Source organism: Grus americana, chromosome 2 (assembly GCF_028858705.1).
Source record: "Grus americana isolate bGruAme1 chromosome 2, bGruAme1.mat, whole genome shotgun sequence".
Taxonomy (NCBI): domain Eukaryota; kingdom Metazoa; phylum Chordata; class Aves; order Gruiformes; family Gruidae; genus Grus; species Grus americana.
The window spans coordinates 22,560,098-22,586,642 of record NC_072853.1 but is presented as its reverse complement, the minus strand read 5'-3'; the positions used below and the strand labels follow the sequence as shown (position 1 = coordinate 22,586,642).

The 26,545-nt window shown below is 43.3% G+C and overlaps 2 protein-coding genes across 3 annotated transcripts; one reads left to right on the top strand and one right to left on the bottom strand.

Moving 5' to 3' along the window:
* The first annotated feature begins 26 nt into the window (after window positions 1-26).
* CTHRC1 (collagen triple helix repeat containing 1) lies at window positions 27-8,012 on the top strand. Its single transcript, XM_054815101.1, has 4 exons — window positions 27-712; window positions 3,925-4,146; window positions 5,944-6,160; window positions 7,547-8,012. The coding sequence occupies exons 1-4, from the start codon at window positions 401-403 to the stop codon at window positions 7,687-7,689; spliced, it is 894 nt and encodes a 297-aa protein (XP_054671076.1). The 5' UTR covers window positions 27-400; the 3' UTR covers window positions 7,690-8,012.
* On the bottom strand, window positions 7,994-26,532 carry SLC25A32 (solute carrier family 25 member 32). 2 transcript variants are annotated; one of them, XM_054815100.1, is made up of 8 exons: window positions 26,240-26,532; window positions 22,248-22,398; window positions 21,091-21,176; window positions 19,813-19,973; window positions 13,737-13,850; window positions 13,023-13,168; window positions 11,256-11,393; window positions 7,994-11,152 (listed from the first exon to the last, which is right to left on the bottom strand). In XM_054815100.1, the coding sequence occupies exons 1-7, from the start codon at window positions 26,406-26,408 to the stop codon at window positions 11,258-11,260; spliced, it is 963 nt and encodes a 320-aa protein (XP_054671075.1). In that variant the 5' UTR covers window positions 26,409-26,532; the 3' UTR covers window positions 7,994-11,152; window positions 11,256-11,257. The 2 variants fall into 2 exon arrangements, with proteins under 2 accessions (XP_054671075.1, XP_054671074.1); XM_054815099.1 differs by having other exon boundaries at window positions 7,994-11,393; window positions 26,240-26,413.
* Window positions 26,533-26,545: the final 13 nt, after the last annotated feature.

The window sequence follows — 26,545 nt, the reverse complement described above, 5'->3', positions numbered from 1 at the left end:
TGTCCTTACCTTGTGCTTCTGTTAAATGAAACCAGTGATTTATACCCAGCTGCCGGTTTATCACCGTTTCCATTCACGGTGCATCATCAGGCTTCTGCCGTGGCGTTATGCGACTTCTTGGCACAACAGCTCTTCCATCGGAAAGGTGTTACCGTCTGTCTGCAGAGCAAGTTCCTGAAGGCTTGGAAGAGGGCTAGCTGGTGCTCCGAGAGGGACGGGAGGGTCACCCCGCCGTGCCCGCGCCCCCCGCAGCCCTACCCGGCACGGCGCGGCCGGGGGTGCCGGCATCGCCCGGGGAAAGCTCCGCGGGGCCTGGCCCGAGGGGGCGGGAGCCCCCCGGCCCCCGTGCCAATGGCTGCGGGGGGATGGCTCTGCCTGGACGTTCCCGCTCGGTTACAGGATGGAAATTCCCGGCCTCCCCGGGGAGGGAGCTCGGGCTCCGCGCTCTGAAAGGCTCATTTATCCCGGCGCTGCCGCCCAGAGCGGCGGACACGGGCCCCTGCGCCGCTGCCTCTCCCGGCCCCGGCCCCGGCCCCGGCCCCGGCGCATCCCCGCGCCCCCAGCCCGCACCATGCGCCGCGCCCCGGCCGCCGCCGCCGCTGCCCCGCTGCTGCTGCTGGCGCTGCTGCTGGCGGCGGCCCCGCCGCCCGGCGGCTCGGAGAGCCCGAAGGGGAAGCAGAAGGCGCTTCGCCAGCGGGAGGTGGTGGACGTGGTGAGAGCGCCGGGAGAGCGGGGCGCGGGGCCGCGGCCGGCCGGTCCGGGGGCGGGGGGGGGGGACGGGACGGGGGACGGGAGCGGGGCGGGTGGGCGCTTGGCGGGGGGAGGCGGTGGGGGCGCCGTGCGGGGGCGGTGGGGCGGCCGGAGGAGCCGCGCGGCTCCTTTTTCATTGCAAAGATTGGAAAAAAACGGGGAAGAAATACCGGTTTGCGAAAAAAAAACCCCGCCAACCAAAAAAACCCAAACCACCGGTTTGCGCCGCCGGGCCATCCGCCGCTTGAGTTCTCTCTCTTTTTTTTTTTTTTTTTTTTAATTATTCCTCCCTGGTTGTGCTGAATCATGAAAATGCTGAGAAAGGGTTGGACGGGTTCGGACAGAAACCGCAGTGCGGCTGGGTGCGTGTCTTCGTGCTTTCTCCCTGCTGTCAGAGCCCGTGGGGGTTGCGGTTGACGCCGGCACAGTCTCAGCTGCCCGTCATGTCCGCGCGGCCGAGCGAGGCATCGCGGCGGGAATAAAGGCGGCGCTGTGAGCTGGTCCCTGCCCTCCGCGCATTGCAGGGGCAACGCTGACATCTTACAGCCCTTGCAACATAAGTAGTCAGTGCGGCTTGGTTCCTAACGGGCTAGTGAATGAGTACTAAATCACAAAAAGAGAAATGAAAGGGTTGCTCTTTAGCAGCCGTTAGATACCGTGAGAAGTGTTTCTGCGTGCTTACTGAACCCCCTTTTCCTTGGAGTCGTGTTATTATTCCCTTTGGCACCTGGGACTGCATACCTCTGTTTGCAATTCCATTGCAACTAGAAACCTGAATGCGTTGGGTCTATCCCATTGCAGGGATAGAAGAGAGATTTTCCAGTCCTTGGAATGTAGAAAGCAGATGTGAAGCTATTTACGTGAGTTGCTGGACTGCCATCCACCTCCTATAGTAAATCAGCGGCATGGCCATTTCTTCCATGATCTCCTGAGACATCCCCAAAAGTGATGTGCTGGAAGCACCATGGGGGGGGGCAAAGCTCCTTCCCTTTCACGCCACCTCATTACTCTTTCACTTTTACTGTGGAAATTGAATTGCGTCGAGAATAAGGAGTTTGCACACATGGAAGAGCTTATGTTTTCTGTTGGAGCAGTATTTTAGGGTCCTTCGTCCAGGCCATTTCCTTTGCTTTGTGCTTTCGGGCGCAACAGAGTGGGCAAAGCACAGGTAACTGAAAGAGGTGGTGGCTGAGTCAGCCACAGCCCGGTTGTACAGACTGCTTCAGCTAAAGCCCTTCCAGGGCAGAATGAGGGCATGCCTGAGAGGGCATCCTGCCTTCAGTGGACATTTTCATTTTAAAAGATGTTTTATGCATTTCTACCTTAAGAAAGCATGAAAAAAGGCTTGATTTGGCAAGCGTAGGTGAATTTAGTTGGAGCAGAGCCCGAAGCCCAGGTAATTCTTTCGCTCACATCAATTTTTTTGGGTGTGCAACAGCTTAAGCTGCTCTCTCTGGAAGGAAGCTGTGCAGCTGTAGTCGGCAGGGGTGGCAGCTCCTCTTTTGGGGCAGCCCTGCACCCTCGTGGTGCCGCCAGGGGATGGAGGGCAGCGGGTCTGAGCCTTGGCATGTCCCAGCTCTCACCGATTTGCACATCCTTGTGAATAACCACGTGCAAAAGCCAGAGCCAGTCAGTGCTGCAAATAAAGTTCAATGGGAAAACAGCAGCAAATGCAGATAACCAGTGCTGTGTGAAACAGAAATGTCTGCATCATTCTCGTGGCCCTTAGGTCGCTGTGTGCTTCGCCAAGCAGCCTTCTCTCCAGCTAACTTTTTATACATGGCCTTCTAGATTATAACATCCCACTATTTCCACTGGCATATGCCAACAGTGTTTTCTTTGGTGAAGGTAGTAAGGTCATGCCAGCATCCGTTAGTCCAACTCCCATCTTGCTTCTTACTAGAACTCATATAGTCACTGATTTTATTTATAACGTGGCTCCAGCCGAGCCTGTGATGCCCATGCTGGTTTTTGCACCAAAATACAGGAAAAGGAACAACCCCAGAAGGAGAAAGTTCACCAGTCTGACAAAGGAGAGAGGCCAGAGGCTGTGGTTTACAGCTCCTGTGGTACAGATAGTGGCATGGCTTGCAGGAGGGGGAATAGTTGCACGATCCTTTCTCTTTGAAACAAATAGGGATTAGGTGGTTTAAAAAGGATGAAGAGAAATAGGTGTGAGAGAGGGGAAGAGCAGAATACAGTTATGTGTGAGGATTTGGGATGAAGACTGGAGGAACCAGTCAGGCACCAGATGGGAAAGAGCATTTAAAGTAAAAGGTCTGTGACCGCCAGCCCCTGCTCAGCGTTTCTGTGCTGTTCCACCGGCTCCACACACGTGTGCTCCCCCGGCTCGCGCCGCTGGCGGAACGAGCTCCGGGCTGCACAAACCTACTCGCCAAGGGCAGGAAAGCCAAGTCTCATAAGGTATGAAGGCAGTGTGTGTTAACATGCAGTTTGGAAGGGCAACAATTGACCTTTCCTAATATTGTGATGTTAGGGAGGATGTTAGCGTGCTGTCCTCCCACGCGTGCCCTCCCACCGCTATGGATGGCGATCCAGGGTTCAGGCTGATGGCAGCGTGCAGCTCCCATGTCTGCGTCAGCACTGACACGCTGCGGGCGCTCTGGAGCTTGACTATCGCGACGTGATTCTGTCCTGCAGGAATGGTGGCAGAAGAAAACCGGTGTTAACCTTTGTTCTCTATGAAGTGCAAAAATTTCTCTACTTTAAAAAGAAAGGGAAAAATAATAATGAAAGCTTATGAGCCAAGACAGTTATGCAAGCAATGGTGGGTTAGGAGAAAGTAACTATTAACATATAACTCTTTCTTTTGTTTTGTTTCTGTGTTGAAATGTTTTGAATCTCCTGATGTTTTTCTACCAAGTTTTAATCCTTGGACTAGGACAGTTTTTAATTCTAAGATTTATAAATATTTTTATAAAATAATTGGCATCTTAATTTACAGCAACTTCTAGTGGCACTGCTTATCTTAGAAAGTTTATTTTTCCTGCTTTTTTCCTCTACTGGAACCATTTTCTTGGTGACCCAGAAATAACCCATTAAGTTGTGTTGCAGTAGGAGTTTTTGTGTTTTGTTGTTGATGTTTGTTTGTGTGTAACTTGGTTAGCCTCAGAGTTAACGGACAGAAGCAGCGAGATGTGTTCTGTGTTTCAGTACAACGGCGTGTGCTTGCAAGGCCCCAGTGGCGTTCCTGGACGGGATGGAAACCCAGGGGCCAACGGGATCCCCGGGACACCTGGAATCCCGGGACGGGACGGGCTGAAGGGAGAGAAGGGCGAGTGCATGCGCGAGAGCATCGAGGAGTCCTGGACACCCAACTTCAAGCAGTGTTCGTGGAGTGCACTTAATTACGGCATCGATCTTGGGAAGATAGCAGTAAGTTAGCTTTGCCTGGGATGCTGCGCTTCAACCACAGCAGGTTCTAGATCTGCCTCTCTGAGCTGGGTGGTACCAATTGCACAGATTTCCTTTTGGAGCCTTTTTCTACATGAAGGGTGAACTTCTCAAAGGTTTACCTACTTCAGATCCATCTCAGCTGTGCTTTACAGCTACGTGCCCATTTCATTTACAGATACACAGAATGGCAGGGGTTGGAAGGGACCTCTAGAGATCATCTAGTCCAACCCCCCCTGCTAGGGCAGGATCACCCAGAGCAGGTTGCACAGGACCCCATCCAGGCGGGTTCTGAATATCTCCAGAGCAGGAGACTCCACAACCTCTCTGGGCAGCCTGTGCCAGTGCTCGGTCACCCTCACAGTGAAGAAGTTTTTCCTTGTATTGAGATGGAACTTCCCGTGTTCCAGTTTGTACCCGTTGCCCCTTGTCCTGTCACTGGGCACCACTGGAAAGAGTCTGGCCCTGTCCTCCTGACATCCACCCTTTAGATATTGATAAGCATTACTAAGATCCCCTCTCAGTCTTCTCTTCTCCTGGCTAAACAGACCCAGCTCTCTCAGCCTTTCCTCATACGAGAGATGCCCCAGTCCCCTAATTGTAGCCCTCCGCTGGACTCTCTCCAGTAGTTCCCTGTTTTTCTTGAACTGGGGAGCCCAGCACTGGACACAATATTCCCGTGTGACCTCACCAACACTATTATTTCTGTAATAGTGCTTGAAAAGAATGGTGTGGCTGGTGTAAGAGTACATTTAGAAGACCAGATCTGTCACTAAGGCTAAAAGTCACAATACCGATGAAGTACCTCCAGCTTGCCCAGAGTAGGGCAAGGTTCTTACCATTTCATTTGTAAGGACCAGGAGAGACGTACATCTTTAATCTGTTAATTGTACCTGTCTTTATAACTCCCGCTTCACGATGGTTGTTCACTGAAGCGCAGTTGCAGGATGCTCCTGCAAAGAGGCTCAGCATTGTTGAGGAGCAGCGTTACCCAGCGTTACCCAGACTAACCCAAACAGCCCGTCCTCCTCTGCAGCCCCGGGATGTCAAACTTTCAAACACAAGGGTGCGAGCCTAGAAGAGGGGAAGAAATCCCAGCTCAATCCCAGCTCTGAAGCAATGCCCAGATTGGTTGGATTCATTTAACTGCTATTGCTGTGGCTAGAGTGAGAAGCAATGTGTTTTTTGAGCAGACATTTCTCACTGCCTTGTTCTTGCAGAACTGTCCCTAGCTCCCCCCCCCCCCCCGCCAATATCCAACGTTTTGAAGGCAGAATAACAACCTCTTAAAAACCTGAAAATGTTTCTTAGTCAGCTGTGGAGCTTTTATTAGAGTTTAAGCCTTTTTTTTTTTTTTTTTAAACCCAGACAAATATTGTGAGCACTGTTAAATCCAGAATTTCTGGGAAGAGAGACAGAAATTGTGCTGTCCTCTCATGCAGAGACTTGAGTGCAGCTTTCACACAGCTCATACCCCTTTACATAAACCCCAGACGGTAACTAGGGTACCAACTTAGCAGCAGGTAGTGTCTAAATAAAATTAAGAATTTCCATAATCCCCCTTTACCATGATCATCTGTGAGGTGCTGTTTCTGATTTGCATCTTTGCATCATATGCTATTTACTAGGCACTAGTTTTTCTTTTTTTCTTGGGTTTTTTTTTTTTTTGTCCCCTAGAGGGAAGGGACTAAAAAGAATAGCCAAAACATTCTGAAAACAATTATAGGAAATAGGTTCCAACCCCGAGGTTGGTACCAAAGCATTTTTGTCTCCTCTTAGGAATGTACATTTACAAAGATGCGCTCGAACAGTGCTCTCCGCGTTCTCTTCAGTGGATCGCTTCGGCTAAAATGCAAGAATGCCTGTTGTCAGCGCTGGTACTTTACTTTTAATGGAGCAGAATGTGCTGGGCCACTTCCTATTGAAGCCATAATATATTTAGATCAAGGAAGCCCAGAGCTGAATTCTACTATTAATATACACCGAACTTCTTCAGGTATGTATGCCAAGACTGCGTGAACAGAGATGGAGTAGAAGCTGATAGCAAATTGAGTTACCAAATGCAGAGAGTACAGTCTGTCATAGGAAGTCAAAAGGCTGAAAGAAGAGGCAGAAGAGCGGCCAGTTAACACTTATTACTCTGCTGTCTCACGATTGATTATCGATAGTAACAGTATTAGAATTATTTATTAAATGGTGCTTTATTACTGTGGTATTTCATGGTACTTACATCCTGCAGTTTAGAAATGGGAGAGGTTTCTATCCAGACAGTTCCATTGATCTCTGCTACACCGTGAATACAGAGACATGTATTAGCACATGGAGAAACTGCCTTACTGCCAAGTACACACTGTCATCCTGGCTTAAAATACTGATACTTGCACTTCATCTGTGCATAAAGTGAGACTTACTCCTCCTGGAATTTCTACTGTAATTTTCAGCTGAGTCACAACAGTACCTCCAAAGTGAAATAGCTATGAACAATTACTCCGTTGCTAAGCAAAAGGCAGATTAGTGAAGTCATTCAACATCAAAGTGGGTGATACTAGGAAAAGGGGACTCATGTCAAGTCTATACTCTGTCTCCTTTCTGATGGTCGATACTTACACTCTGAGAAGTATTTCTAAAACCAAAAGGGTTGCATTAATTTAATATGAATACTCTCCACATCCCATCAGTGGCTGAAGCTGTATTTTGCTCTCAGCGTCGAACAGAGCTGAAGCACTGTGACACCAGCAGCCCAGCTCATCGCAAAAGGCTGTTTTTCTCCCTGTGCTATTTCACGACTGCATGAAATCTAATGTCTCTAGCTATGATAGGTTTTTTTCATGGAGGGGTAGGACCCGCCTGTCATCTTAACCCACCTCACCTCCAACTACTGGTGCTAGTGGGGGAAAAAAAAAGGCCAATAAAAATGGAACTTTCTACAGAAGCAGTGAATTGGGAGTGGAAAAGATTACAGAGTGGCAATCACGTTTGCAGGGCTCAGCTGTGGGAGCCAGGTGTGGCTGTGTCTGTCCTCCCTCCCCATCACTGCGAAAAGGATGGCTGGATGGGATTGAAGCCATATCCCCGCTACCAGTTTGTAAATTTGGACATTTAAAGAAGCAGGTGTACCTCCCATTTAGCCATCCTGCGGATTGCGATCTGCTTCAGGTACTGCAACAGATGGCAAGAAGCAACATGGATAAAGGCAGCGCATGACTCTCTAATCTGTGTTGCCACATCTCTAAGTAATAGTTTTATTTCTAAAAATGCTGTTTGGGTTTAACTAAATAGCATGAGCTTGCAATGATGTTCTTGACTACTTGTGTCCACCCTCAGTTGTGAAACACAAAGCGATTGTTTCTGCCGAGGTAACCTGATTTTTGTCTTTAACCAGTGGAAGGTCTGTGTGAAGGCATCAACGCCGGCTTGGTGGATATTGCCATCTGGGTCGGGACTTGCTCAGATTACCCAAGGGGAGATGCTTCTACTGGATGGAATTCAGTCTCCCGAATCATCATTGAAGAACTGCCAAAGTAACTTTCCCTCCCTTTTTATAATCTCTCCCTGTTTGGTTTTTTTTTATTTTGTACAATTTTCTTCAGAATTTATTTCTATAGAGTTGGATGCAAGTATTTGACCGAAAGGCACCAAACTCTTGCATCTGTAGTGTTTGTCTAGCCTTTTTTTGCACATTGCAGAGGCTTTTTATAATAATCTTTTTAGAATATAAATATCAAAACCAAGTTCATTAACTTTTTTTAATTCCTTGTTTGATGTATGAAAATATACCACCACCATTTTAAGAATTAACTGTAACTTTTTGTATCAAATAAATAAGACCTTTTACAAAAAAAAAAAAATCCAGGCTATTTTATTGATCATCAAATTGTTTAAGGCATTTTACATGGTGTTACAATACACAATTTTTTTAGAAGACTTCACAGAAAGTTCTAAGAAAGTAAACTCAGGGCTTGGCTTTAGCCGTCAGAAAACATACGTAACATCTACTCCTGTGCCCCTGACTACAGAACAGGACGCTCTGCTGTTACAGTCTTATGTCTCTCAACAAACACCTGGTGACTTAACTATGACCTAGATGATGTGCTAAGTGTTAAATGCCTCATTCTGAATAACTAAGTAAAAATAGACTGTCCAAGCTTTCCTTCCCTCTTTCCCTTCTTGACAGACTGGATTTCAGTATAAACATCTGTTACTGATCTCCACTATTAGCATGCAGATATTAAATCATTTTACAGTTACAAAATTTAATTGCTCCAACAAAATAATTCTCCTGGATTTAGCCTTTCAGATCTATACATTCACTTTGGTGTTAATTTCAAGCTAGATATATTAAATAGTTTCAAAGATACAGAAATAAGGCAAGTTGAAATGCCTTGGCTTTCACAAAGTGTATTGGTAAAGTTAAAGAATGATGTCACAGATATTTGACGTCAGCCTCCAGACTGGACAACACTGATGATGCACAGCATTAGTTTCAGTGTTTTAAGTATTTTCTTCCAAATGCAACAAGTGACATACTCAAATATTTTTTACAGATTCTAAAGGGGAACAATAGTCATGTTTAGATTACAAAATCAATTTTACACTAATGAAATAAAAACCCCAAGAAAAAGCATGTACAACATGCAGACATATACACTCTTCCCAGAAATTAAAAGGAAAAAAAACATTAAATCTGAGATGAGGAATTTATTTCAGCCATTGAGGATTAAATCTCAACTTTTTTTTGGAACAGGTGATAAGATTTTCCCTAGGCATCTCTCAAATTGGTAGCTTTTGCCTGCAGCTTTTGCTACGAATGCTAGAGGGACACACCTGCAGCTAGGAGAGCAACTGCAAGCTTATGTGTGATATTGCTGCAAGCCAGCAAATTATACAGCTGGTATTTTGTCTCTGAAGAACTGCACTGTTTTCATTGGCTTGGACGATGGGTTTTAAGGTATCCGAACACAAACAAGTTACTATGAGCTAAGCTACGGTGTGAATTTACAGGATGTCAGTTAACATAGAGTAACTGTGTACATGCTTGTAGCCCGTCTGCATTTACCCTGGAGCACGAGTAAACTGTTCTGGGCCTAGAGCACACTAATCCAGGGTAGTAAGTGCACAACTTTTATTCTTTTTGTATGATTTATTCATATGTCTTCACAAGATTTTTGGGATTCTGGGTGGCAGAGTTAATTCAATGTTCTGTTAAATTCATTCCGCGTACTAGAAAACACACAAAAGCAAGTTAACGCCCTCCAAAGGCAAAATAAGTTACTAGCTATTAGGGATCTATACAGTAATTTGTATTGTAAACTTCCAGTAAATTTATCTTCAGCTAAATACACACAGAAACGTTTATGCTAAAACCCAAAGCCAGCCATAACAGCCACATGCCCTTTTCAGATGAGATTGTCAACTGTACCAGTAGAGGGGATGGAACTACAGAGGAGTAAGTGTAAATTATTAATAAAGTACACACAAAATGTGGTATGTGGCAATAAGATCAACAGAAACAAGCAAGTGGATTGCTGAATTAAGATTCAAAATATTGAACAGTTTCTGTAGTCTTCCAGATTTTAACTTAAAATTGAAACCAATTCCTTCATCTGTTAATTTTTTATTAAAAAAAGCCTTATTTCTGCTTTAGGTTAGTCTTCTGTTAAACAGGAAACTTCTCTAAGTGATTATTCAGGTGTTTTGCTGGATAGTATCCTCCACTCCTTACAAAACTGATTATTTATCCTACCCATCGAATGATCTTTGCTAACTTATTTCCTCCTCAGTTAAGTGATATTTTCTAGATAATTCTTAAAACCTTCTTACTAACAGCAGAAGGCAGATGTTATGGCCAATAATGTATTTTCTTAAAGAACTAAAAAAATAAATCAAACCCACATCTCCAAAAAGTATATATCCTTGACAGCAATTATTGGCATGCAAATAAACATCACTATTACTCAAATTTACTGAGATGTACTGTAATTTAGTTTAGCACTAAGTTAGCAATCAATATATTCTTACAGTCCTTACCTTAGATCAAATTAGAAGACGTTAATGGATTGATTTGTGTTTTTTTAAAGGAAGTCCTGTGCACAATATTTTTTTAGACTAATGGGATTTTCTTTTTTTTTCCAGAGAATATTATTGAAAATAAGCATGGTCATATTTATTATTAGAGTGGTTTGAAAACTGAATCACTATGGGATTACTAGAAAACCCCCTCATTTTTAAAATGTAAGCCTTCTTTCAAATATGCATTTACTCAGTAATACTTGGTCAGATGTATTGGTAATGGAGACAGAACCTCTTGCTGAGAGAGAGAGAGACGGCAGGCAGGGCAGAGAGAGAAAATGAATTAAGTGGCCAGCGATGCACACAACATACACTTTGGTCTGGTGCTAAAAGCAAGCCAAAACCCACAATGCAAGTCTGTCCTGGTATGAGACAAGAACTGGGTTTCATCAAATTGGCAATTATGCAAACCCAAGAATGGACAGCTGTTTTACAAAACAATTTGAGTTTCCAAACTACACCCCACTGAGGCAGCATTTTTGTGTTGGATGAGCAATGGAATTTGGAGCAGTCCATATCCTAAAATCTGAGAAATAACACAGAGGTGGATTCAGAAGCCATTGCTGCAAACAACTACATGCATAGTTTCTCCATGAGACTCAGAGATTTAAGAAAGTTTCGACAGACCCCAGAGTTGCTTTTGAATAAAGTTTTCCACTTCTGTAGGAGTAGAATCTGACCAACTTGATTATCTTGAGACTTGTCAAAACAGATTAGTCCGTCATTCCAGGCAGGCCAGGATGAACTGAATTGCTGCACAGCTGCCTTCACCCAGTCACAGTGCTATGATTTCACAGTTGCAGAGACATCTGTTTCAAGCAGACACAGCTGATTCAGAGAGGAAGGCAGCAACGCAAGAACATTCAGCAGAAGAGATGTTGGCAGGGTTTTACCATCTCCAGGTTCTTTCCTCAAAATACTAGATCAATTCAGAGTGTCAAAAAAGACTGCTGAACTAAATCTCTCCCAGATCATAAATAAAAAAAATAAAGGATAGATTCCTTATGAACACAAGCTCGTACCTTTAATTATTCTCTTTTCTAAAACCAAGTAAAAAACCAGACACATTTTCATAAACAACAAAGGTAATACAGCAGGCAGGAGTCACTCTGATCACATTGGGGATAATTCCTTTGTAAAATCCATGAATTCCTTCTTTCCTTTAAAGATACAGAAAAACATTTAGTTTTAATTAATGTCTTTTAATAGGAATCAGACATAAACCAAAGCCTGGCATTTTACTTCTCACACTCTCACTGAGAGAGGTACTTCAGGTAAGGAATAACAATTTCAAACTAATTTCTTACTGTAGTGTTTAAAGAGCCATAATATATCAAATCTTAACCCATCATTTTCTCTTCTGAACATACAATAGTATTCTGTAGGTCAGTTAATTAGCCTAAGGTTTGGGTGGGTTTTTGTGGAGTTTTTTGGTATTGCCTAAGTATGAGGCAATTTACTATCTTTCTTCATGCCACAAGAACTGGTAAAAATAACACAAAATTTCTGCAGCCTGTTTCAAGAAGTGTTTACATATTTAATCTCACTGAAGCCAGTGGGGCTGAAAGCCTTGGTGGTTTTGAGTCATGTAACAGCAAGTGAGCTGCGGGTCAACATAACGAAGGAAAGTCAGCATGTATTTTCAGAGAATTAAAGCACCTCCTCCAGAATTTTGATTCCACGGGCCAATAAATGAGAATCTAACTTCTCCCAGTTTGAATCAGAGTATTCACGTTAGGGCTGTTAAAAGTTTCGAAGACTTTTAAACTCAGTTCTGTATTTTCCAGCTTCACAGAGGCCTAGGACACCTGGAGCCAGGAGTACAGTTCACACAGATCCTGGAAAGTGCTCGGGTGTGCTTTACACTACCCTCCCTAGGGCTCTAGGCTCCACTTGTTTCACAGTCGGGACAGCAGTGGCCCCAGAATGGCTGTATACATTCACGCTTTATCAGAACTAGTAAGCCTTCCTATAGACTGCGGGACTGAAGGGCACAGCGCTGAGACATCAGAGCTATTTTCGCTTTGAATTGCCTTCAGTCAAAATAGTTGCAACTGCCTCTGAGCCAGGGGTGGTCCTGAACAACGCAGCCTCCTTCCCTCATTCAGGTGGCACCTCTTAATACCCCAGGAGCGAGCTGACTCCACTCATGTCTCTCTAGCAATATGCCGCAACCCAGAAACATTGTCCAAAGCGAGATTAACACTGGTTGCACACTGCAAAGGTGGCCACATGCCCTGTGGAGCTGAGGGAAGAGGGTTTGTGAGGAGACCTGCATAGCTGTGGAGTAACAATTCTCTAAAGGTCCTACGAGAAGCTGGGACTAGACTACAAATGTAGTCAGGCCCCGGGGTAACCCAGGGACATCAGTATAAACAGCTCTGGCTAGCTCACTGCCTCCTGCCAGGAATTTGGATTAGCCACAACTCCCAGCACAGCACTCCTGTGATAATCCAAAGCAGTTCAAGTGAGACTTCATTGCTTACGAGCCCCAAAACGGCCAACTCAATGTTATTTTTTAACCTGTACGTGAAATTTGCTGGGAAGGAGAGAAGGGAGACAGAATAAACAACAGAAACCCGCAGGCTAGCATTGACCCTCTCCTATCTCCTCCTTTGTCCTTAGATTATTGCCATTAGTGGCAAGTTGCACAAAATGACTGTACAGCTAACATTTTGCTTGCTCTGAGCTGCACTGGTTCTGCAAGTCAGCATGGAAGCCAGAAAACATAGTTCTGATTCTGTAAGACCCACTTTCCAAGACGTAAGCTTTTAACTCTGCATGCCTACCTCCATGTCCTGTGGATCACATCAAACACACCAGAATACGTATTATGCTGATCTTGAAGACGAGCTCGCACAACTTGATAGGGATATGTTGCTGACACAGCAAATATTTTGGATACAGCTGCCATCATTATGTATTCCACAGTGTTCTAAAAGCAACAAAAAGCACCAGGCTTGCCTTAAGTATGGTTTAAATTAGCCAATTTCCAAAAATCTTATTTGATTTTTAAATGTTGTACTAAACAATACTTTAGATTTTCCCCCTTATAATACACGCATTTTAAAAAATGTCATTGTTTACTATATATAGCACTACAAGTAATTAATTGTAAAACTTGTGTTGTGCCCTCTCATTCCCATCAAGTGAAACACTTCTTCTAAAAGTAACTACCTTTGCCCAACTTGAACCTGACCAGTTTTCCATTTAAGTGTTTAAGACTACCACCTATGGTTCCACAAAGTAAGACAAAAAAACATTCCTCCCCCTAAAATTCTCAAAACACTTGCCAAAATAAGAAGTTGGTTTCCCTACAGGAAAACAGCTCTAACCACTTGCTCGTTTCTAAAAAGTAAAAAAGTATTACTGCCTTCTATATATTCTACATTCCAATTAAAGTATCAATACTTTTGACATTTGGCTGTTCTACAACCTAGACAAATGAATAAATTTCCGCTTATTCACATGCCACCACCCATTTTTTTTCTCAAGAATCTTACCAATTTTGTATCCGATACTCTGTTTCTATATGTGTTGTATCTCAGTTTCAAATCCTCATATGCCATGAACTGAAGTGCTCCATGTGAAGTTCCAAACAGACCAGGCACAAATCCCTAAAAAATAGGAATAAGACAAGGTTAAACAGCAATGCACAAAACCTATACAACTTGATAGAGCTCAGGTTACACACATACATATGTCCTCCATTCCTTTACAAATTGTGACTGCACAACTGTCACTGTGCAGTATGACTCAAAGCTGATTCTGGGTTGGTATTCTTAACGGCAGGCATCACACAAAAGCATAATAAATGTTACTTTTCTCCAGATGACATACAGGCTAAAGACATCTAATGAGTGAGCAAGATAAAACAAAGTGGCCTAGGGACTCCACCTCGCAGAGCACAAGCACAGGTCTTAAAATGCTGGTAAAATGGATCAGGACTGTAAGAATACAAATTAAGCTGCAGTCTTGGCAATGTGCTGCTCAGTGCCTGCCCTTCCCAGGGACTGGCACTAAGCTGTTCAGTTCCCACCTGAGACTGGTACGGCAATAACAGAAGCTGGGGTCTCAGTGAGGAAGGCCATCAGGAGTAGAGGTAGAAAAAAATTATTGCGATCAAGTCCTGGAGATAGATAGGTACGTGTGTGCACGTGTGTGTGTCTATATGTGTATCTATGATATATATACATTTCTGTATAAAAAATGTATGCGCATATATATAATCATAGAATCATTTAGGTTGGAAATGACCTTTAAGACCATCACCAGGTCCAACTGTTAAGCCAGCACTGCCAAGTCTGCCACTAAACGATGTCCCTAAGCACCACATCTACGCATTTTTCAAATACCTCCAGGGATGGTGACTCAACCACTTCCTTGGGCAGCCTGTTCCAGTGCTTCACAACACTTTCACTGAAGAAATTTTTCCTAGTACCCAATCTAAACCTTCCCTGGCACAACTTGAGGCCGTTTCCTCTTGTCCTATCACTTGTTACTTGGGAGAAGAGACCAACCCCCACCTGGCTACAACCTCCTTTCAGGTAGTTGTAGAGAGTGATCGGGTCTCCGCTCAGCCTCCTTTTCTCCTAACTTGAGGAAAAATCCTAAACCCTAAACCAACAGCAGGCATAAAAACTGCACAGAGCTTCTACCACTTCAGAGATTAGCCCTCTGCATGCCACGTGCCATAGATTTCTTAAGTTTATGATATTACAGCCATTCAGAACATGAATTTTAGGATCTCTTTCATAAATTAGGAAGAATTTCTTCTTACAGTAGAAAATAATGGTGATGAACTAATCATCAGTGACCATGAACTGATAAAATGCATTAAGGACTAGCTAAGGTCTCAGAAAAAACACTTTCCCAATTAAGAACAAGTGAAATTAAACCAAACATCTTTATTTCATCAACTTGGAGCATAATCATAGAATTTTGTGAAGTCTGAAGCCAAAGGGCAACAACAGAGGGAAAAAGACAACTTTGGTTTTCAGAAATCCTGGATCAGAAAAGAAAATTAACCAGTAATATAAAAACAGAAGAGGAGGAACAGAGAAAAACAAAATTATCAAAAATATCAAAGAAAAAATTATCTGGGTCAGCAGAACAAGTAACAGTAGGAAATTTATGTATAGTGATAGCAGGGAAAATCTTCACAAACATTTGCCTATGATTAGACAGTAAAACTGTTAAAAGACAGAGGAAGTAACTGCTCTCTACTTGGAAAGAATTAGAATGGTGTACTTATATCATAGGAGAATGAGGTAATATTTTCCCCACCAACAAAAGAAAAATGTTAAACAACATTTAAGAGTGCTAAACTCTTAAATTTAAGCCAGCAGATTTGGACAACTTGAACCTGAGAGTCCTAAAGTATCTACTGATGATACTTGTTAATGAGTACCAGCACACTCCGAGTCTTGTGCTGATGGGGAAAAGCTTCCAAAGACTGAAGGACTTTTAATGTTGGGCCAATATTAAAAAAAATGCTAGAAGGCAGTGAGGCAACTGTTGGCCAACATGCCTCAGTAAAATAAGAGCTGACTTTAGGTACCTCCTGTTATTTTTTACTTTAATATTCAAAACACATCTTTAGAAGATTTTTGCCAGGAGGGCTTGACAGGATCAATGATTGCTCGAAGAAGTCCTGTTTGAATTCTCTTTTGGAGGATTAGAACAATAGACATAATTAAATATATAATTAGAAATGTAAATGGTAAAGCATATAATTCTGAACAGTAGACAGTGGGAAAAAAATTGTATTTTAAAGTTGGCTTAAACAGCTGTAAGTGCCAGAAGATTCAGGACAAGAGAAAAATGTCCCATTGATTAGTGTTTCAAAGGTTGCTCGTCACAATGAAAAGGAACATACGCAAATGTATATAGAGGAAAACTTATGGTTCTTAGTACAGTAGGGAACAAGATTGATTTGGTGATGTGGTACTCACATCACTACCTGAAGTGTTTGAAAGCGCTCACGCCAGAGCAGCCTCTGCTACGTTTCAAAAGAATGTAGCGGATTTCCCTTGTAATCTGTGTAGTGTAGTCTTCATTTGGGTTCCCAGTGTGCCGAAGACCAGTAGTATCAGAGTGCCCTGCTCTGACAACTTGTGCAGAAAGACACTGGAAGTATGCCATTATCTCCCTACACATCTTGATGCCTTCATGGTGAAAAACACCACCATCTTTTATGTCAAAGTTACTTACACTTCTGTCTCTCTGTAGAACCCGGGAGTAAAGTTAAAATCAAGATGGCCAAATCTCAGTGGATTTTGCTATATACAAGTACAAAGACATACAAAGTCACTTCACTTACAAGCTTTACATTTGCAAGGAGGAGGAAAATTGCATGAGCAAAAGCACAGCAAAATAAAGAGAGCTAAGTGCCTTAGACATTAACGGACTGGAAAAAAATACTTTATTCTCAGAGTACAGAATCATAGAATGGTTTGGGTTGGAAGGGACCTTAAAGATCATCTAGTTCCAACCCCCCTGCCATGGGCAGGGACACCCTCCACTAGACCACGTTGCCCAAAGCCTCATCCAACCTGGTCTTAAACACTTCCAGGGATGGGGCCTCCACAATCTCCCTGGGCAACCTGATCCAGTGCCTCACCACCCTCACAGGAAAGAATTTCTTTCTAACATCTAATCTCAATCGACCCTCCTTCATCTTGAACCCATTCCCCCTTGTCCTGTCACTACACTCCCTCACGAACAGTCCCTCTCCAGCTTTCCTGTAGGCCCCCTTCAGGTACTGGAAGGCTGCTATAAGGTCTCCCCGGAGCCTCCTTTTCTCCAGGCTGAACAGCCCCAACTCTCTCAGCCTGTCCTCACAGGAGAGGTGCTCCAGCCCTCTGATCAGCTTCGTGGCCCTCCTCTGGACTCGCTCCAACAGCTCCATGTCTCTCCTGTACTGGGGCCCCCAGAGCTGGACGCAGTACTCCAGGTGGGGTCTCACAAGAGCGGAGTAGAGGGGCAGGATCACCTCCCTCAACCTGCTGGTCACGCCTCTTTTGATGCAGGCCAGGACACGGTTGGCTTTCTGGGCTGCAAGCACACACTGCCGGCTTGCTACCAAAGATGAAATGGCAATAGAGAAGTGTCCAATATATCTATGTCACTTGGTAACACACATACATTACTGCTAGGATTTTGTTGTTGCTGTTGTTAGCATACTGCATTATTATTCCCAGTCTTGATGACTCTATTTTCCTTTAATCTCCTGCACTTTCTGTTTGTTTTACTGTTGTCTATTATGCATTGCTCTATTTCTAATTGCTGCTTCTACATCATCGTTGAAAGAGAACAAAACTGAAAATACAAATACAGAAGCATGGAGGCCAGGAAGAACGGTAGTTGCATTCTTGATTGATGTTTTAGTAGTCAGTCACCCTCGAGTAGACATCTAACAGTTTCCCAAAAGCTCAGAGATATTTTATGTTTTTCTAAAAGTGCCAACTCCTGCAATCTTACTATTATTTTACAATGTTTGGTCTCTCCTGCCTTACGCTTGAAAAGAACCTACAGCACTCTTAACACAGAGATGGTTGCATGACATTCAACTTCATGGCAAAGTAATTTTTAGAGCTCAGATCTCCAACAGTTCTATAGGCATGTTTTTTTCCTCAGCCTGGTGTGTGGCAGAGCAGTTCTCTCCCCAGTCATCTGCTGGACGGAGGCCAAAGGATAAAGCCCAGTGGATGGAGGGTGGGGAAGATCACTAACTAGATGATTACTGGGATAATTGGTGAAGGAAAGGCTCCTGTTTTTTCAAAACCAGGCCAAACTCAAGAACAAATTATTGAGGAACCCAGCTTCAGATGAAAGATAGTTTAATGAACGAACAACACCCAGCAGAGCTAATAAAGACAGCTTTGATCCCTGCTAGAAAGATTGATGCATCCTGCCATTACTAGTCTTGTACCCCAAAGGACTCAAAGGAATCGCTCAGAGCAGTAACAGCATCTTGTGCAATGGAGAGCAAGATATGGGATTGCTTGGACAGAAATACCATTCTTTAGAAGACTAATCTCAAATTAATCTGAAAGAAACTACTTCCAGATTCTATTTCCAACTTGTGGTGGTATTCTCTGAGATCCCCTTATTTGCTATAAGGAACTCTGAAATTAAGATTATGAGGAAGAAGACGACATTTGTGTGCACTACAGCTCCTGCAACACAGGGCAAGGAACAAAACCTCAGCCATCAAATTTCAAATAAAGCAGGAAAGAGAAAAAAATAAAACTCTCCCAAAACTAGAAAATGGAGAAAGGCTAAAGTATGAACAAGTCAAAAAGCCACCTGAAGAGGTACCTTTTTTCCCAGTATAGACAAAGTTGAGAGAATCCTGACATCAAATGAAAGTTGCTCAGTGTGCATAGTTATGTAGGTGACTCAGGACCCATCTAGGTCACCTTCTTTGCAGATTTAAGCAAGTAATTTGCTCTTTCAAAGGAATTACCAGGTTTAGTTCCCCACTTGCAGATTAACACTACAAAGGAGTGTCTAGTGCCAAAGGCAACAACATGCTACATGCATGAGTAATCTGAAAAGTAACTCAATGGAAGGACATCTTAAACCCTAACAGAGACAAGAAATTAGAACTTATCTACATGGAACAGAGCAGACATCCAGGCAGGCAAATCAGAAACCCTGACAATGTCAATTTAGGAATAAGTAAGGTGCCTTATTCCTGGTGTCAGAATTCGACATTCATTGGTATGTGGCATACTCGTCTTCCAGCATAGGAAGGATTATCTTTTTCACTGCAAATAAAAGAAGTTAATGTTCAGTAATCAGGACAAGTCCTGAGAGATAGTGTTCTTGTTCTATAGCATTACTTGCAGGAGAGGAGCCAGACTGAACTAAAATAGGTTTCTTCACACCTTCCAGGCAATGATGAATGCATCTTGATGTCATGGCCTGAAGGAAGGAGGAGGCAAAAAGTCCAAACTCAGTTGCCATCTGTTTCCCTAAATTAAAGGAATAAAAACCCCACACATACGCAGACCATATTTAGAAGTCTGCAAATTTTATGGATCTAGAGATGACAGATTACAGACCTCAATAACTAGAGGGCAAATGAGCAGTTGTGAAACCATCCATTGTGGAAGAAAAAATTAGCAACTACTTTAGTCATGTGTTATGTTCCACAAGATGTCAGAAAAACAGAGATAAGGGATGAAATGGAAGAAAGCACTAGCAGCAAGATAGATTATAGTATTGCTGCCCTCCTTATCCAAATTCTAATTATAGGAAGACTCCAAAAAATTAAAAAGCAGCTTGTAGTTTACTCTCATTTCAGCATTATCACCCAATAGAAGATGGCCTAGCCATAAAGTTTACACTCTATTCTTCAATGATTTCCTACATTTCAACAGTATAATAGCTTTTCTTCTGATTAAGCCTTTTCGCTGCAGTTCTTCAGTGGGAAAGAAGACTCAGAATAAAAGTAAGCGAGCTAATACAAAAAATTACTTGCTTTTTTTTTTTGTAGACGAGTATTTACAAGTCTCGCCATGCTACTGAGTAGTGCCAGCCAATCCTGGAATTTTTCTTAAATTTTATTACCTTATATAAGCCACGTATGCCCTCTGTCTTGTATATCTTTGTAAGAGCATCAAACATTCCTCTATATTGCCGCTTTGATGGATCAACACCAGCGTTATATTGTAGCACAAGTCGGGTCTTCGTTACCCATATTGGGTTTGTAATACAGAGAGTCATGGCTCCTGAGAACAGATGGAAGTTAGATTGTTATGCCAACTCCAAAGCTTGTCCCAGTTTGTTCAGTCCAGCGTAACACAGGCTTCTACAATGACAAAACTACTTATCCTACAAGAGGACTCATATTACTTAAAACAGGCTAAGTTTATGCACAGCATTGTTCCCTTTCTCTGCCTTCAAAGCTCACAATCAAGTCCAACCTACTCCTGCTGGGGGTACTTCTGTAGAGCGTACGGCTTTTTGCATGCTCCTAGTACATCCTCTTTTTACCTCACCTTTCTATCATCAGTAGCGTAATCTGTAGTAGATAGGAAACATAAGTAATTTCTTCATGTACTCCTGATTATCTGACTTATTCTTTGGGTATACAATTGTTCAAAATTTAATAGACACATCAGTCATGAGAAATTTGCTTAATCATAATCACAGATTAATAGAAGCAACCTGTTATAACAGCTTTATAGGTTATTGAAAATACAGTTGTAAAATAACTCATTACTATTTTTCACATCAAACAACATGCCTTATATTTCAACATTAAATGAATGCTCCAACCTCCCAATAAAGTCTTCCCAATTGTCTAGATTAAATACAACACAGAAGCCTGTACAAGAACATGTTATAAACAATATATTAAAAGTTTTGCTGATAGAAGTTGTATTTTTATTTCAGGTCTTTAGTTTTTAAGAAAACTTGGACCATAGATAAAGATTTCAAAGACCAATGACCAATTCACTTACTCTATTAACGTTACTAGGCCTTCTCTTTTCCAGGTCTAAGTGTTAAACATTTAATGAGTTAACAAGCTGATAGCAGCAGATTTATAGAGTTATATTTTGGGACTCAATATAGTACTAAATATGGAAACTGCTTCTACACAATGAAAACAAGGTCAAAAGGTATTTTAACAACTGCTATTTCTGAGCAAAAGTGAAAAGACCACAGTGATCCATCTATTCATCTTAGACATCATTAATTTATTCACAGACAATAAATGATTGCATTTGGACTCGACCACTTACACTTGCCACCTGTAAGAGAAAGCAGCACTGACACACAAAGGCAGGGCAACATATGGAAAGGCTAGCAGCAAACATTAATCTTCTTTGCATTTAAACTCACCAGCCTCTGCAGCTGACACTAGGTGTTCGGTTGCACTGAGACTTTCCAGCTTCCCTTCTTTTTTGTAAGCTTTGATGGCATTGTAACTAGAAAATGTAAAATACATTTTGGTAAAGGTGAAAACAAACCTACATCACTAAAAAAACCCCAGAACAACAAAACAACTCAATATCGTGGAAAACACTAGGTGGTACACAGCCTTTGAAAACAGGTATCTAAGCAAACTATCTTTGTTTAGTTGATTAATTAACCTGTGAGCAGTTAGCTCCTTAAAGTGAACTATGGTAATACATATTTAAATTGATAAAGCATCACTGTCAGTATCAATGGGACTGCACCTTGAAACAGCTATCGGATTTCAAGAATCAACTTCTAAAAGAAACTGAGTAGATAGCCTCCTTTTTATTGAGAGCAACAGTGACAAGTATCTATCTTCTAGCTCAGAAATACACTGAGCTTTCTTCTCTTGATCCAGTTTCCAGTCTTTGTGGACTGAGCAACTGTCAACAGGAGCCGAACTGTCAATAGCAAAGCTTGAGGACTGAAGTACAACAATAACAGAGTCTAGACAAATGACAAGTTAGGTTTGCATAGGCATACCAACTAACTGTTCCCTGAAGTGTTTCAGTTAATAGGGATCAGCAGTAAATCGGGTCACAGTTACACAGCTAATAAAGTAGCAAAGATTGAGTATTAAAAACCAGGCTTTATAAGCAAAGCCCATCAACTCACAAAAGCAATGAAAGAACCGACCGCCACTAAAATTATTAAAAATCAGTTCAACATTTAGCTTTAGTAGAAAACTTTATCATGTTCTCTAATCTTAACATGTCAGGTTAGGGTTTTGTTTTTTGTGAGGTTTTAAGCACAGTGTATTGGCACTTTCAGATGATTCTTCATGAATTACGTCACTATCTCTCAAGTTCCTTAGCATTTTCACAGTACCAAGGGAATGCACTGTACTTGACAAAGTAACAGGTCTCTGACTCAAATTGCTTAAATTCTAAACCAGCAAACCATAATAAAGATGTGGACTTACTAAAAGAATCACAAGTTTATAAGCCACTTAGCACATTTTTATACCCCCCAAAGAAGATGCCATGTATATCCAAACATTACATTGCACAGGCTGTGACATGTTTTACAGATCTACTTACAAGAAAAAGTAAAGTCCCCAGGAAGCTCCAGCTCCCAACATGTTTGGAGTTACCCCTTGATATAAGCCTCGTAGTCCTTCATGCTTCCAGACAGTGGTCATACAGTGGAGAATCCCATTGTATTTTGGCCTCAGCTCCAATCCATCATTTACTACAAAAGGAAGAAAGAAATTATACAGAAAAACATTTCAGGAAGCATGAAGTTCAGTTGTATAAAGCCACCACAGAAGAACACAGCCTCCAAAGCAAGCTAGAAAGGAACATGAAACCTAACTGATTAGCTGTATTTAAAAGTGCTCTTTTAAAAGTATGCAAGAGTTGGGGTTTACAGTTTTCTAAGTCCAGAGTTAAGGAACTTTAAAAAAATTAGAAAAAGAAACAAAAAAAAAGTAAAAGAAAATTAACTTTTAAGCTTTGCAAGAGAAAATTTCCCATCAATCTGACAAGGCTAAACAAATGCATTGCTGTGCATTTTTGGTGAGTAGCAGCTTTAATTGACGTTTTTTGTCTCTTCTTTTTAGCACCCCAGCAATTTCACATCATATTTGCAGCGATACGTGCGTGGTCTTTGACAACACATTTCTATGAGGAGTTTAGACAGGCCCCCAGTAACAACTCTTAAATTCAAACTTCCTCTTTGAAATGTTCCATAAAGATCTGAATATTTCCAACGGGTCATGTCTTATTGATTCCAAAGTCGGTTTTTACCAGAACGCTCAAAGGTTATTTCCATCAAAAATTTTCATGTTCTCCTTCTATTCTCATTGAATGGATTTGCAGGAAAACACTAAATGCATACTCTTCTCCCAACAAGTAACCAAACAGCTGCTTGTCCAAATATTCAGAAAATATGACTGTCAACGAGATAAAATACATGCAAGTTTTTGTTTGACATTTAATTTAGAACACAGATATTCGTGCAACTTACAGTGGTAAGTTGCTCCTGCTGTAACAGCAAGAGAGTAAGTTGGTTACCAATGACGTGCGTGAGACAGCGCATGGTGAGATGACAGACACAAGCTGGAACAGAGGCAATTCTGGCCAGAACTTTTTCTCCATCAGAGTGGTGAAATACTGGAACAAGTTGCCTGAAGATGCATCTTTGGAGCTACTCAAAACTTTAGACAAGACTCTGAGCAATCCGATCTAAGCAGACCTTATCTGAGTAGGGGGTGAACTCCATAGGTCCCTTCTGACATAAATGACTCTATGATGTCAACACAGCAGCAGCTTTCATTCTTAATGTAGACATAAGGCTAGATTGCAATTTTACTGAAAATTAATTTCAAAGTTTTAGTCACCACAGATTTTGTGTCCCCATCAACATTCATCCTGGTAATCATGAATTTCAGATGTCTTCTGTTCAGTACCACATTTATTATTCATTCTCCTTTGAACTTTGTGTACAGTACTGTACATCGTGACTTCAGGACTAAAGACAAAATGTTTTTTCTGAGCACACCGTGACTAGGCCTCAACACCTTGACAATCACTCAAAACTCAAACACAAATTAAATGCCTCTTTTCTCCCTCCTGAATGAGCACTGCTAGACCTTTCCCAAAGACTTTTCTGAATTTTTTACCATGCTATTGTTAAATCGGGTTTATAAACATATTAAACAAGGTGGGAAATCAGAGACATGAATGCAAGTCTGTCTGCCAGGGATGCTGCCAAGAATCTTCACAACACTGACTTCTGATCTCAGCTCTTCCTGACTGAAGACAAAACTTAGGAATCATTATTTTCAACCCAAACAAGCATGTGAAATTATCCCTTGCTTTCTCTCTGTACAGTCTGACTAAAAAGCTACCTGGAGGTAAGGCAGATTAAGTTTAACATTGGAGCACCAGCAAATACCTTGGGTATCGTTCAAAAACATACCAGTGCGGCCTCCAGTAATGGAAAGAAAGGGCTGTTAATGACACTCATACGCAGCAGAGAGGAAGAGCCTGCATCCTTAAATGACTTCTAAACTCAAAGCATACCAGCATCTTATTCTCTCCTGTGCCAAAAGGTGTATCCTCTGGGTATCAAGAATCAATACATGAGCTATTCTGTTAAAAGATGGACTTCAGATCTCAGTGATTCAGAGCAAACTTTTGTAAAAAAGCTACGAGTGTTGGTGAGTCCAACCAAAACCTGACAGATGGAAATCAGGAACAAAACTGAAACCGTCATATGGAATCACAGAGTAATTTAGGCTGGCAGTGACCTCCAAAAGTCATCTAACCCAACCCTCTGCTCAAAAGATCTAATTAGATCAGGTTACTCAGGGACATGTCCAGTCAGTTCCTGGACATTCCCAAGGCTGAAGAGATTACAGCCTCTCTGGATAACCACTTCCAGTATTTGACCACTCTCACCAGTAAAAATCCTTTTCCCTAATAAATAAGTGGAATCTTCCATGTTCCTACTTGTGCCTGTTCCCTCCTGCCCTATCACTGTTCACCTCCAAGACGAATCTGTCTCCACTTTCTCGTGTCCTCCAATCACATAGCCATAGACTCCGACGTATCTCCCCTCAGCCTTCTCTTTGTGAGGCTGAACCCATCCTGCTCTGTCAGCCTGTCCTCCTACATCATGTGCTCCAGCCCCTTCACCAGCCTGGTGGCTTCCACTGGAATCACACCAGTATGTCAATGTCTTCCTTGTACTGGTGAGCCTCAAACTAGACACAGTACTACAGACACAGTCTTACAAGTGTGAAATAGAGAGAAAGGAGCACTTTTCCTAGCTATGCTCTTCATAACACAGCACAGGACATGCCTGCGCTAGGGTATCACAGAATGGTTTGGATTGGAAGGGACCTCAAAGATCATCTAGTTCCAAACCCCCTGCCATGGGCAGGGACACCCTCCACTAGACCAGGTTGCCCAAAGCCCCATCCAACCTGGCCTTGAACACTTCCAGGGAGGGGGCATCCACAGCTTCTCTGGGCAACCTGTGCCAGTGCCTCACCACCCTTACAGTGAAGAATTTCTTCCTAATGTCTAATCTAAATCTGCCCTCCTTCAGTTTAAAGCCATTACCCCTTGCAGGCAAGTGTTTAAATCCAACTTTGCAAGGAGTCTGTTGGGAAATGTAATGCTTTAAATTTTGTAAAACGTCTCTGTGATAGTTCACTATTTGTGTTTGATATCTTGAACACCCATGTATCCATTTAGATAACAATCCAAAAACACAGCAAAATGTTCCCACCTCTATAAAAGAGAATGTGATAAAAGGGCAACGTGTTTCTCACGTTAACAGCAAAATCAATAGGGAGAAGCCGACATGCTTCCCTGCGGAAAAACAATCAAGTTAGAGTTTTCTGTAAAACAATGCCACTACTGTTAACCACCAAGATTATTATAAAACTATTGTTACGCTTTGAGTGTTGAAAATCTTTGGCATAAAGGTGAACTTTGAACGCTGGCGTGAGACAATCCTCCTGTCAAAACCAGACAATCTTGCCGCGTCCTGTGGCACTGGTGGTCAGGACCCAGGGAGAAGCCCGAGCAGCTCTCTCACAGCACGTTTTACAGTCCCGAGACACGACAGGAAGATTAGGCTTTGGGACAGGAGGCAAAAGAGCCCCAGACCGTCCCTTCTCGCCCAAAGCCCGTTTATTCCAAGCCGCGGGGCCACCCTGCCAGCGCCTGCTGTCACGTAGCCGCACACAGGCTCGGGCAAAAATGTGCAGGCTCATCTGGCCGCACTCTCCCTCAAAAAAAAGCCGGTGGGTCACTGGCTTGGGAGCGGCGGGCTCAGCGAGATCGGTACGCGCTTTGTCGCCCGCAGCGGCGAGCTCTGCGGGGAGCGGGGCCCGGGGGCTTTCCCCGGCGGCAAACCCCACCGCCCCAGCAGGCGCCCCGGCCCCGCGGGGGTAGCCGCGACCTCCGCCTCCGGGAGCCACGGCAGCCCCGGCCTGGGGCACCGCGGCCTTGCGGCGCAGGGCCCGCAGCCTCCCCGGCCCGGCCCGGCGTGTGGGGGGCGGCCGATACGGCCTCACCTGCGAAGCGGATCTTGACGAGGTCCAGCGGGTGGAGCACCAGGGTGGAGACGACGCCGCCGCTCAGCCCCGCCGCCAGGTTCTCCAGCTGCACGTGACGGAGGAGGGACCGGACGGGCGACGGCGCCACCGGCTCCCCCACGGCGCACGTGGGCCCCTGGGCGCTCATCGCCAACGGCGGCGGCCCACGCCGGCGGCGCGCGGGCAGGGGGCGGGGCGGCGCTCACTCTCTCCCTCGCCCGCCGCGAGCTGACAGCCAATCCCGGCGCCGCAGGGAGCAGGGTCCCGCGAGAACAGTCCGCTCGG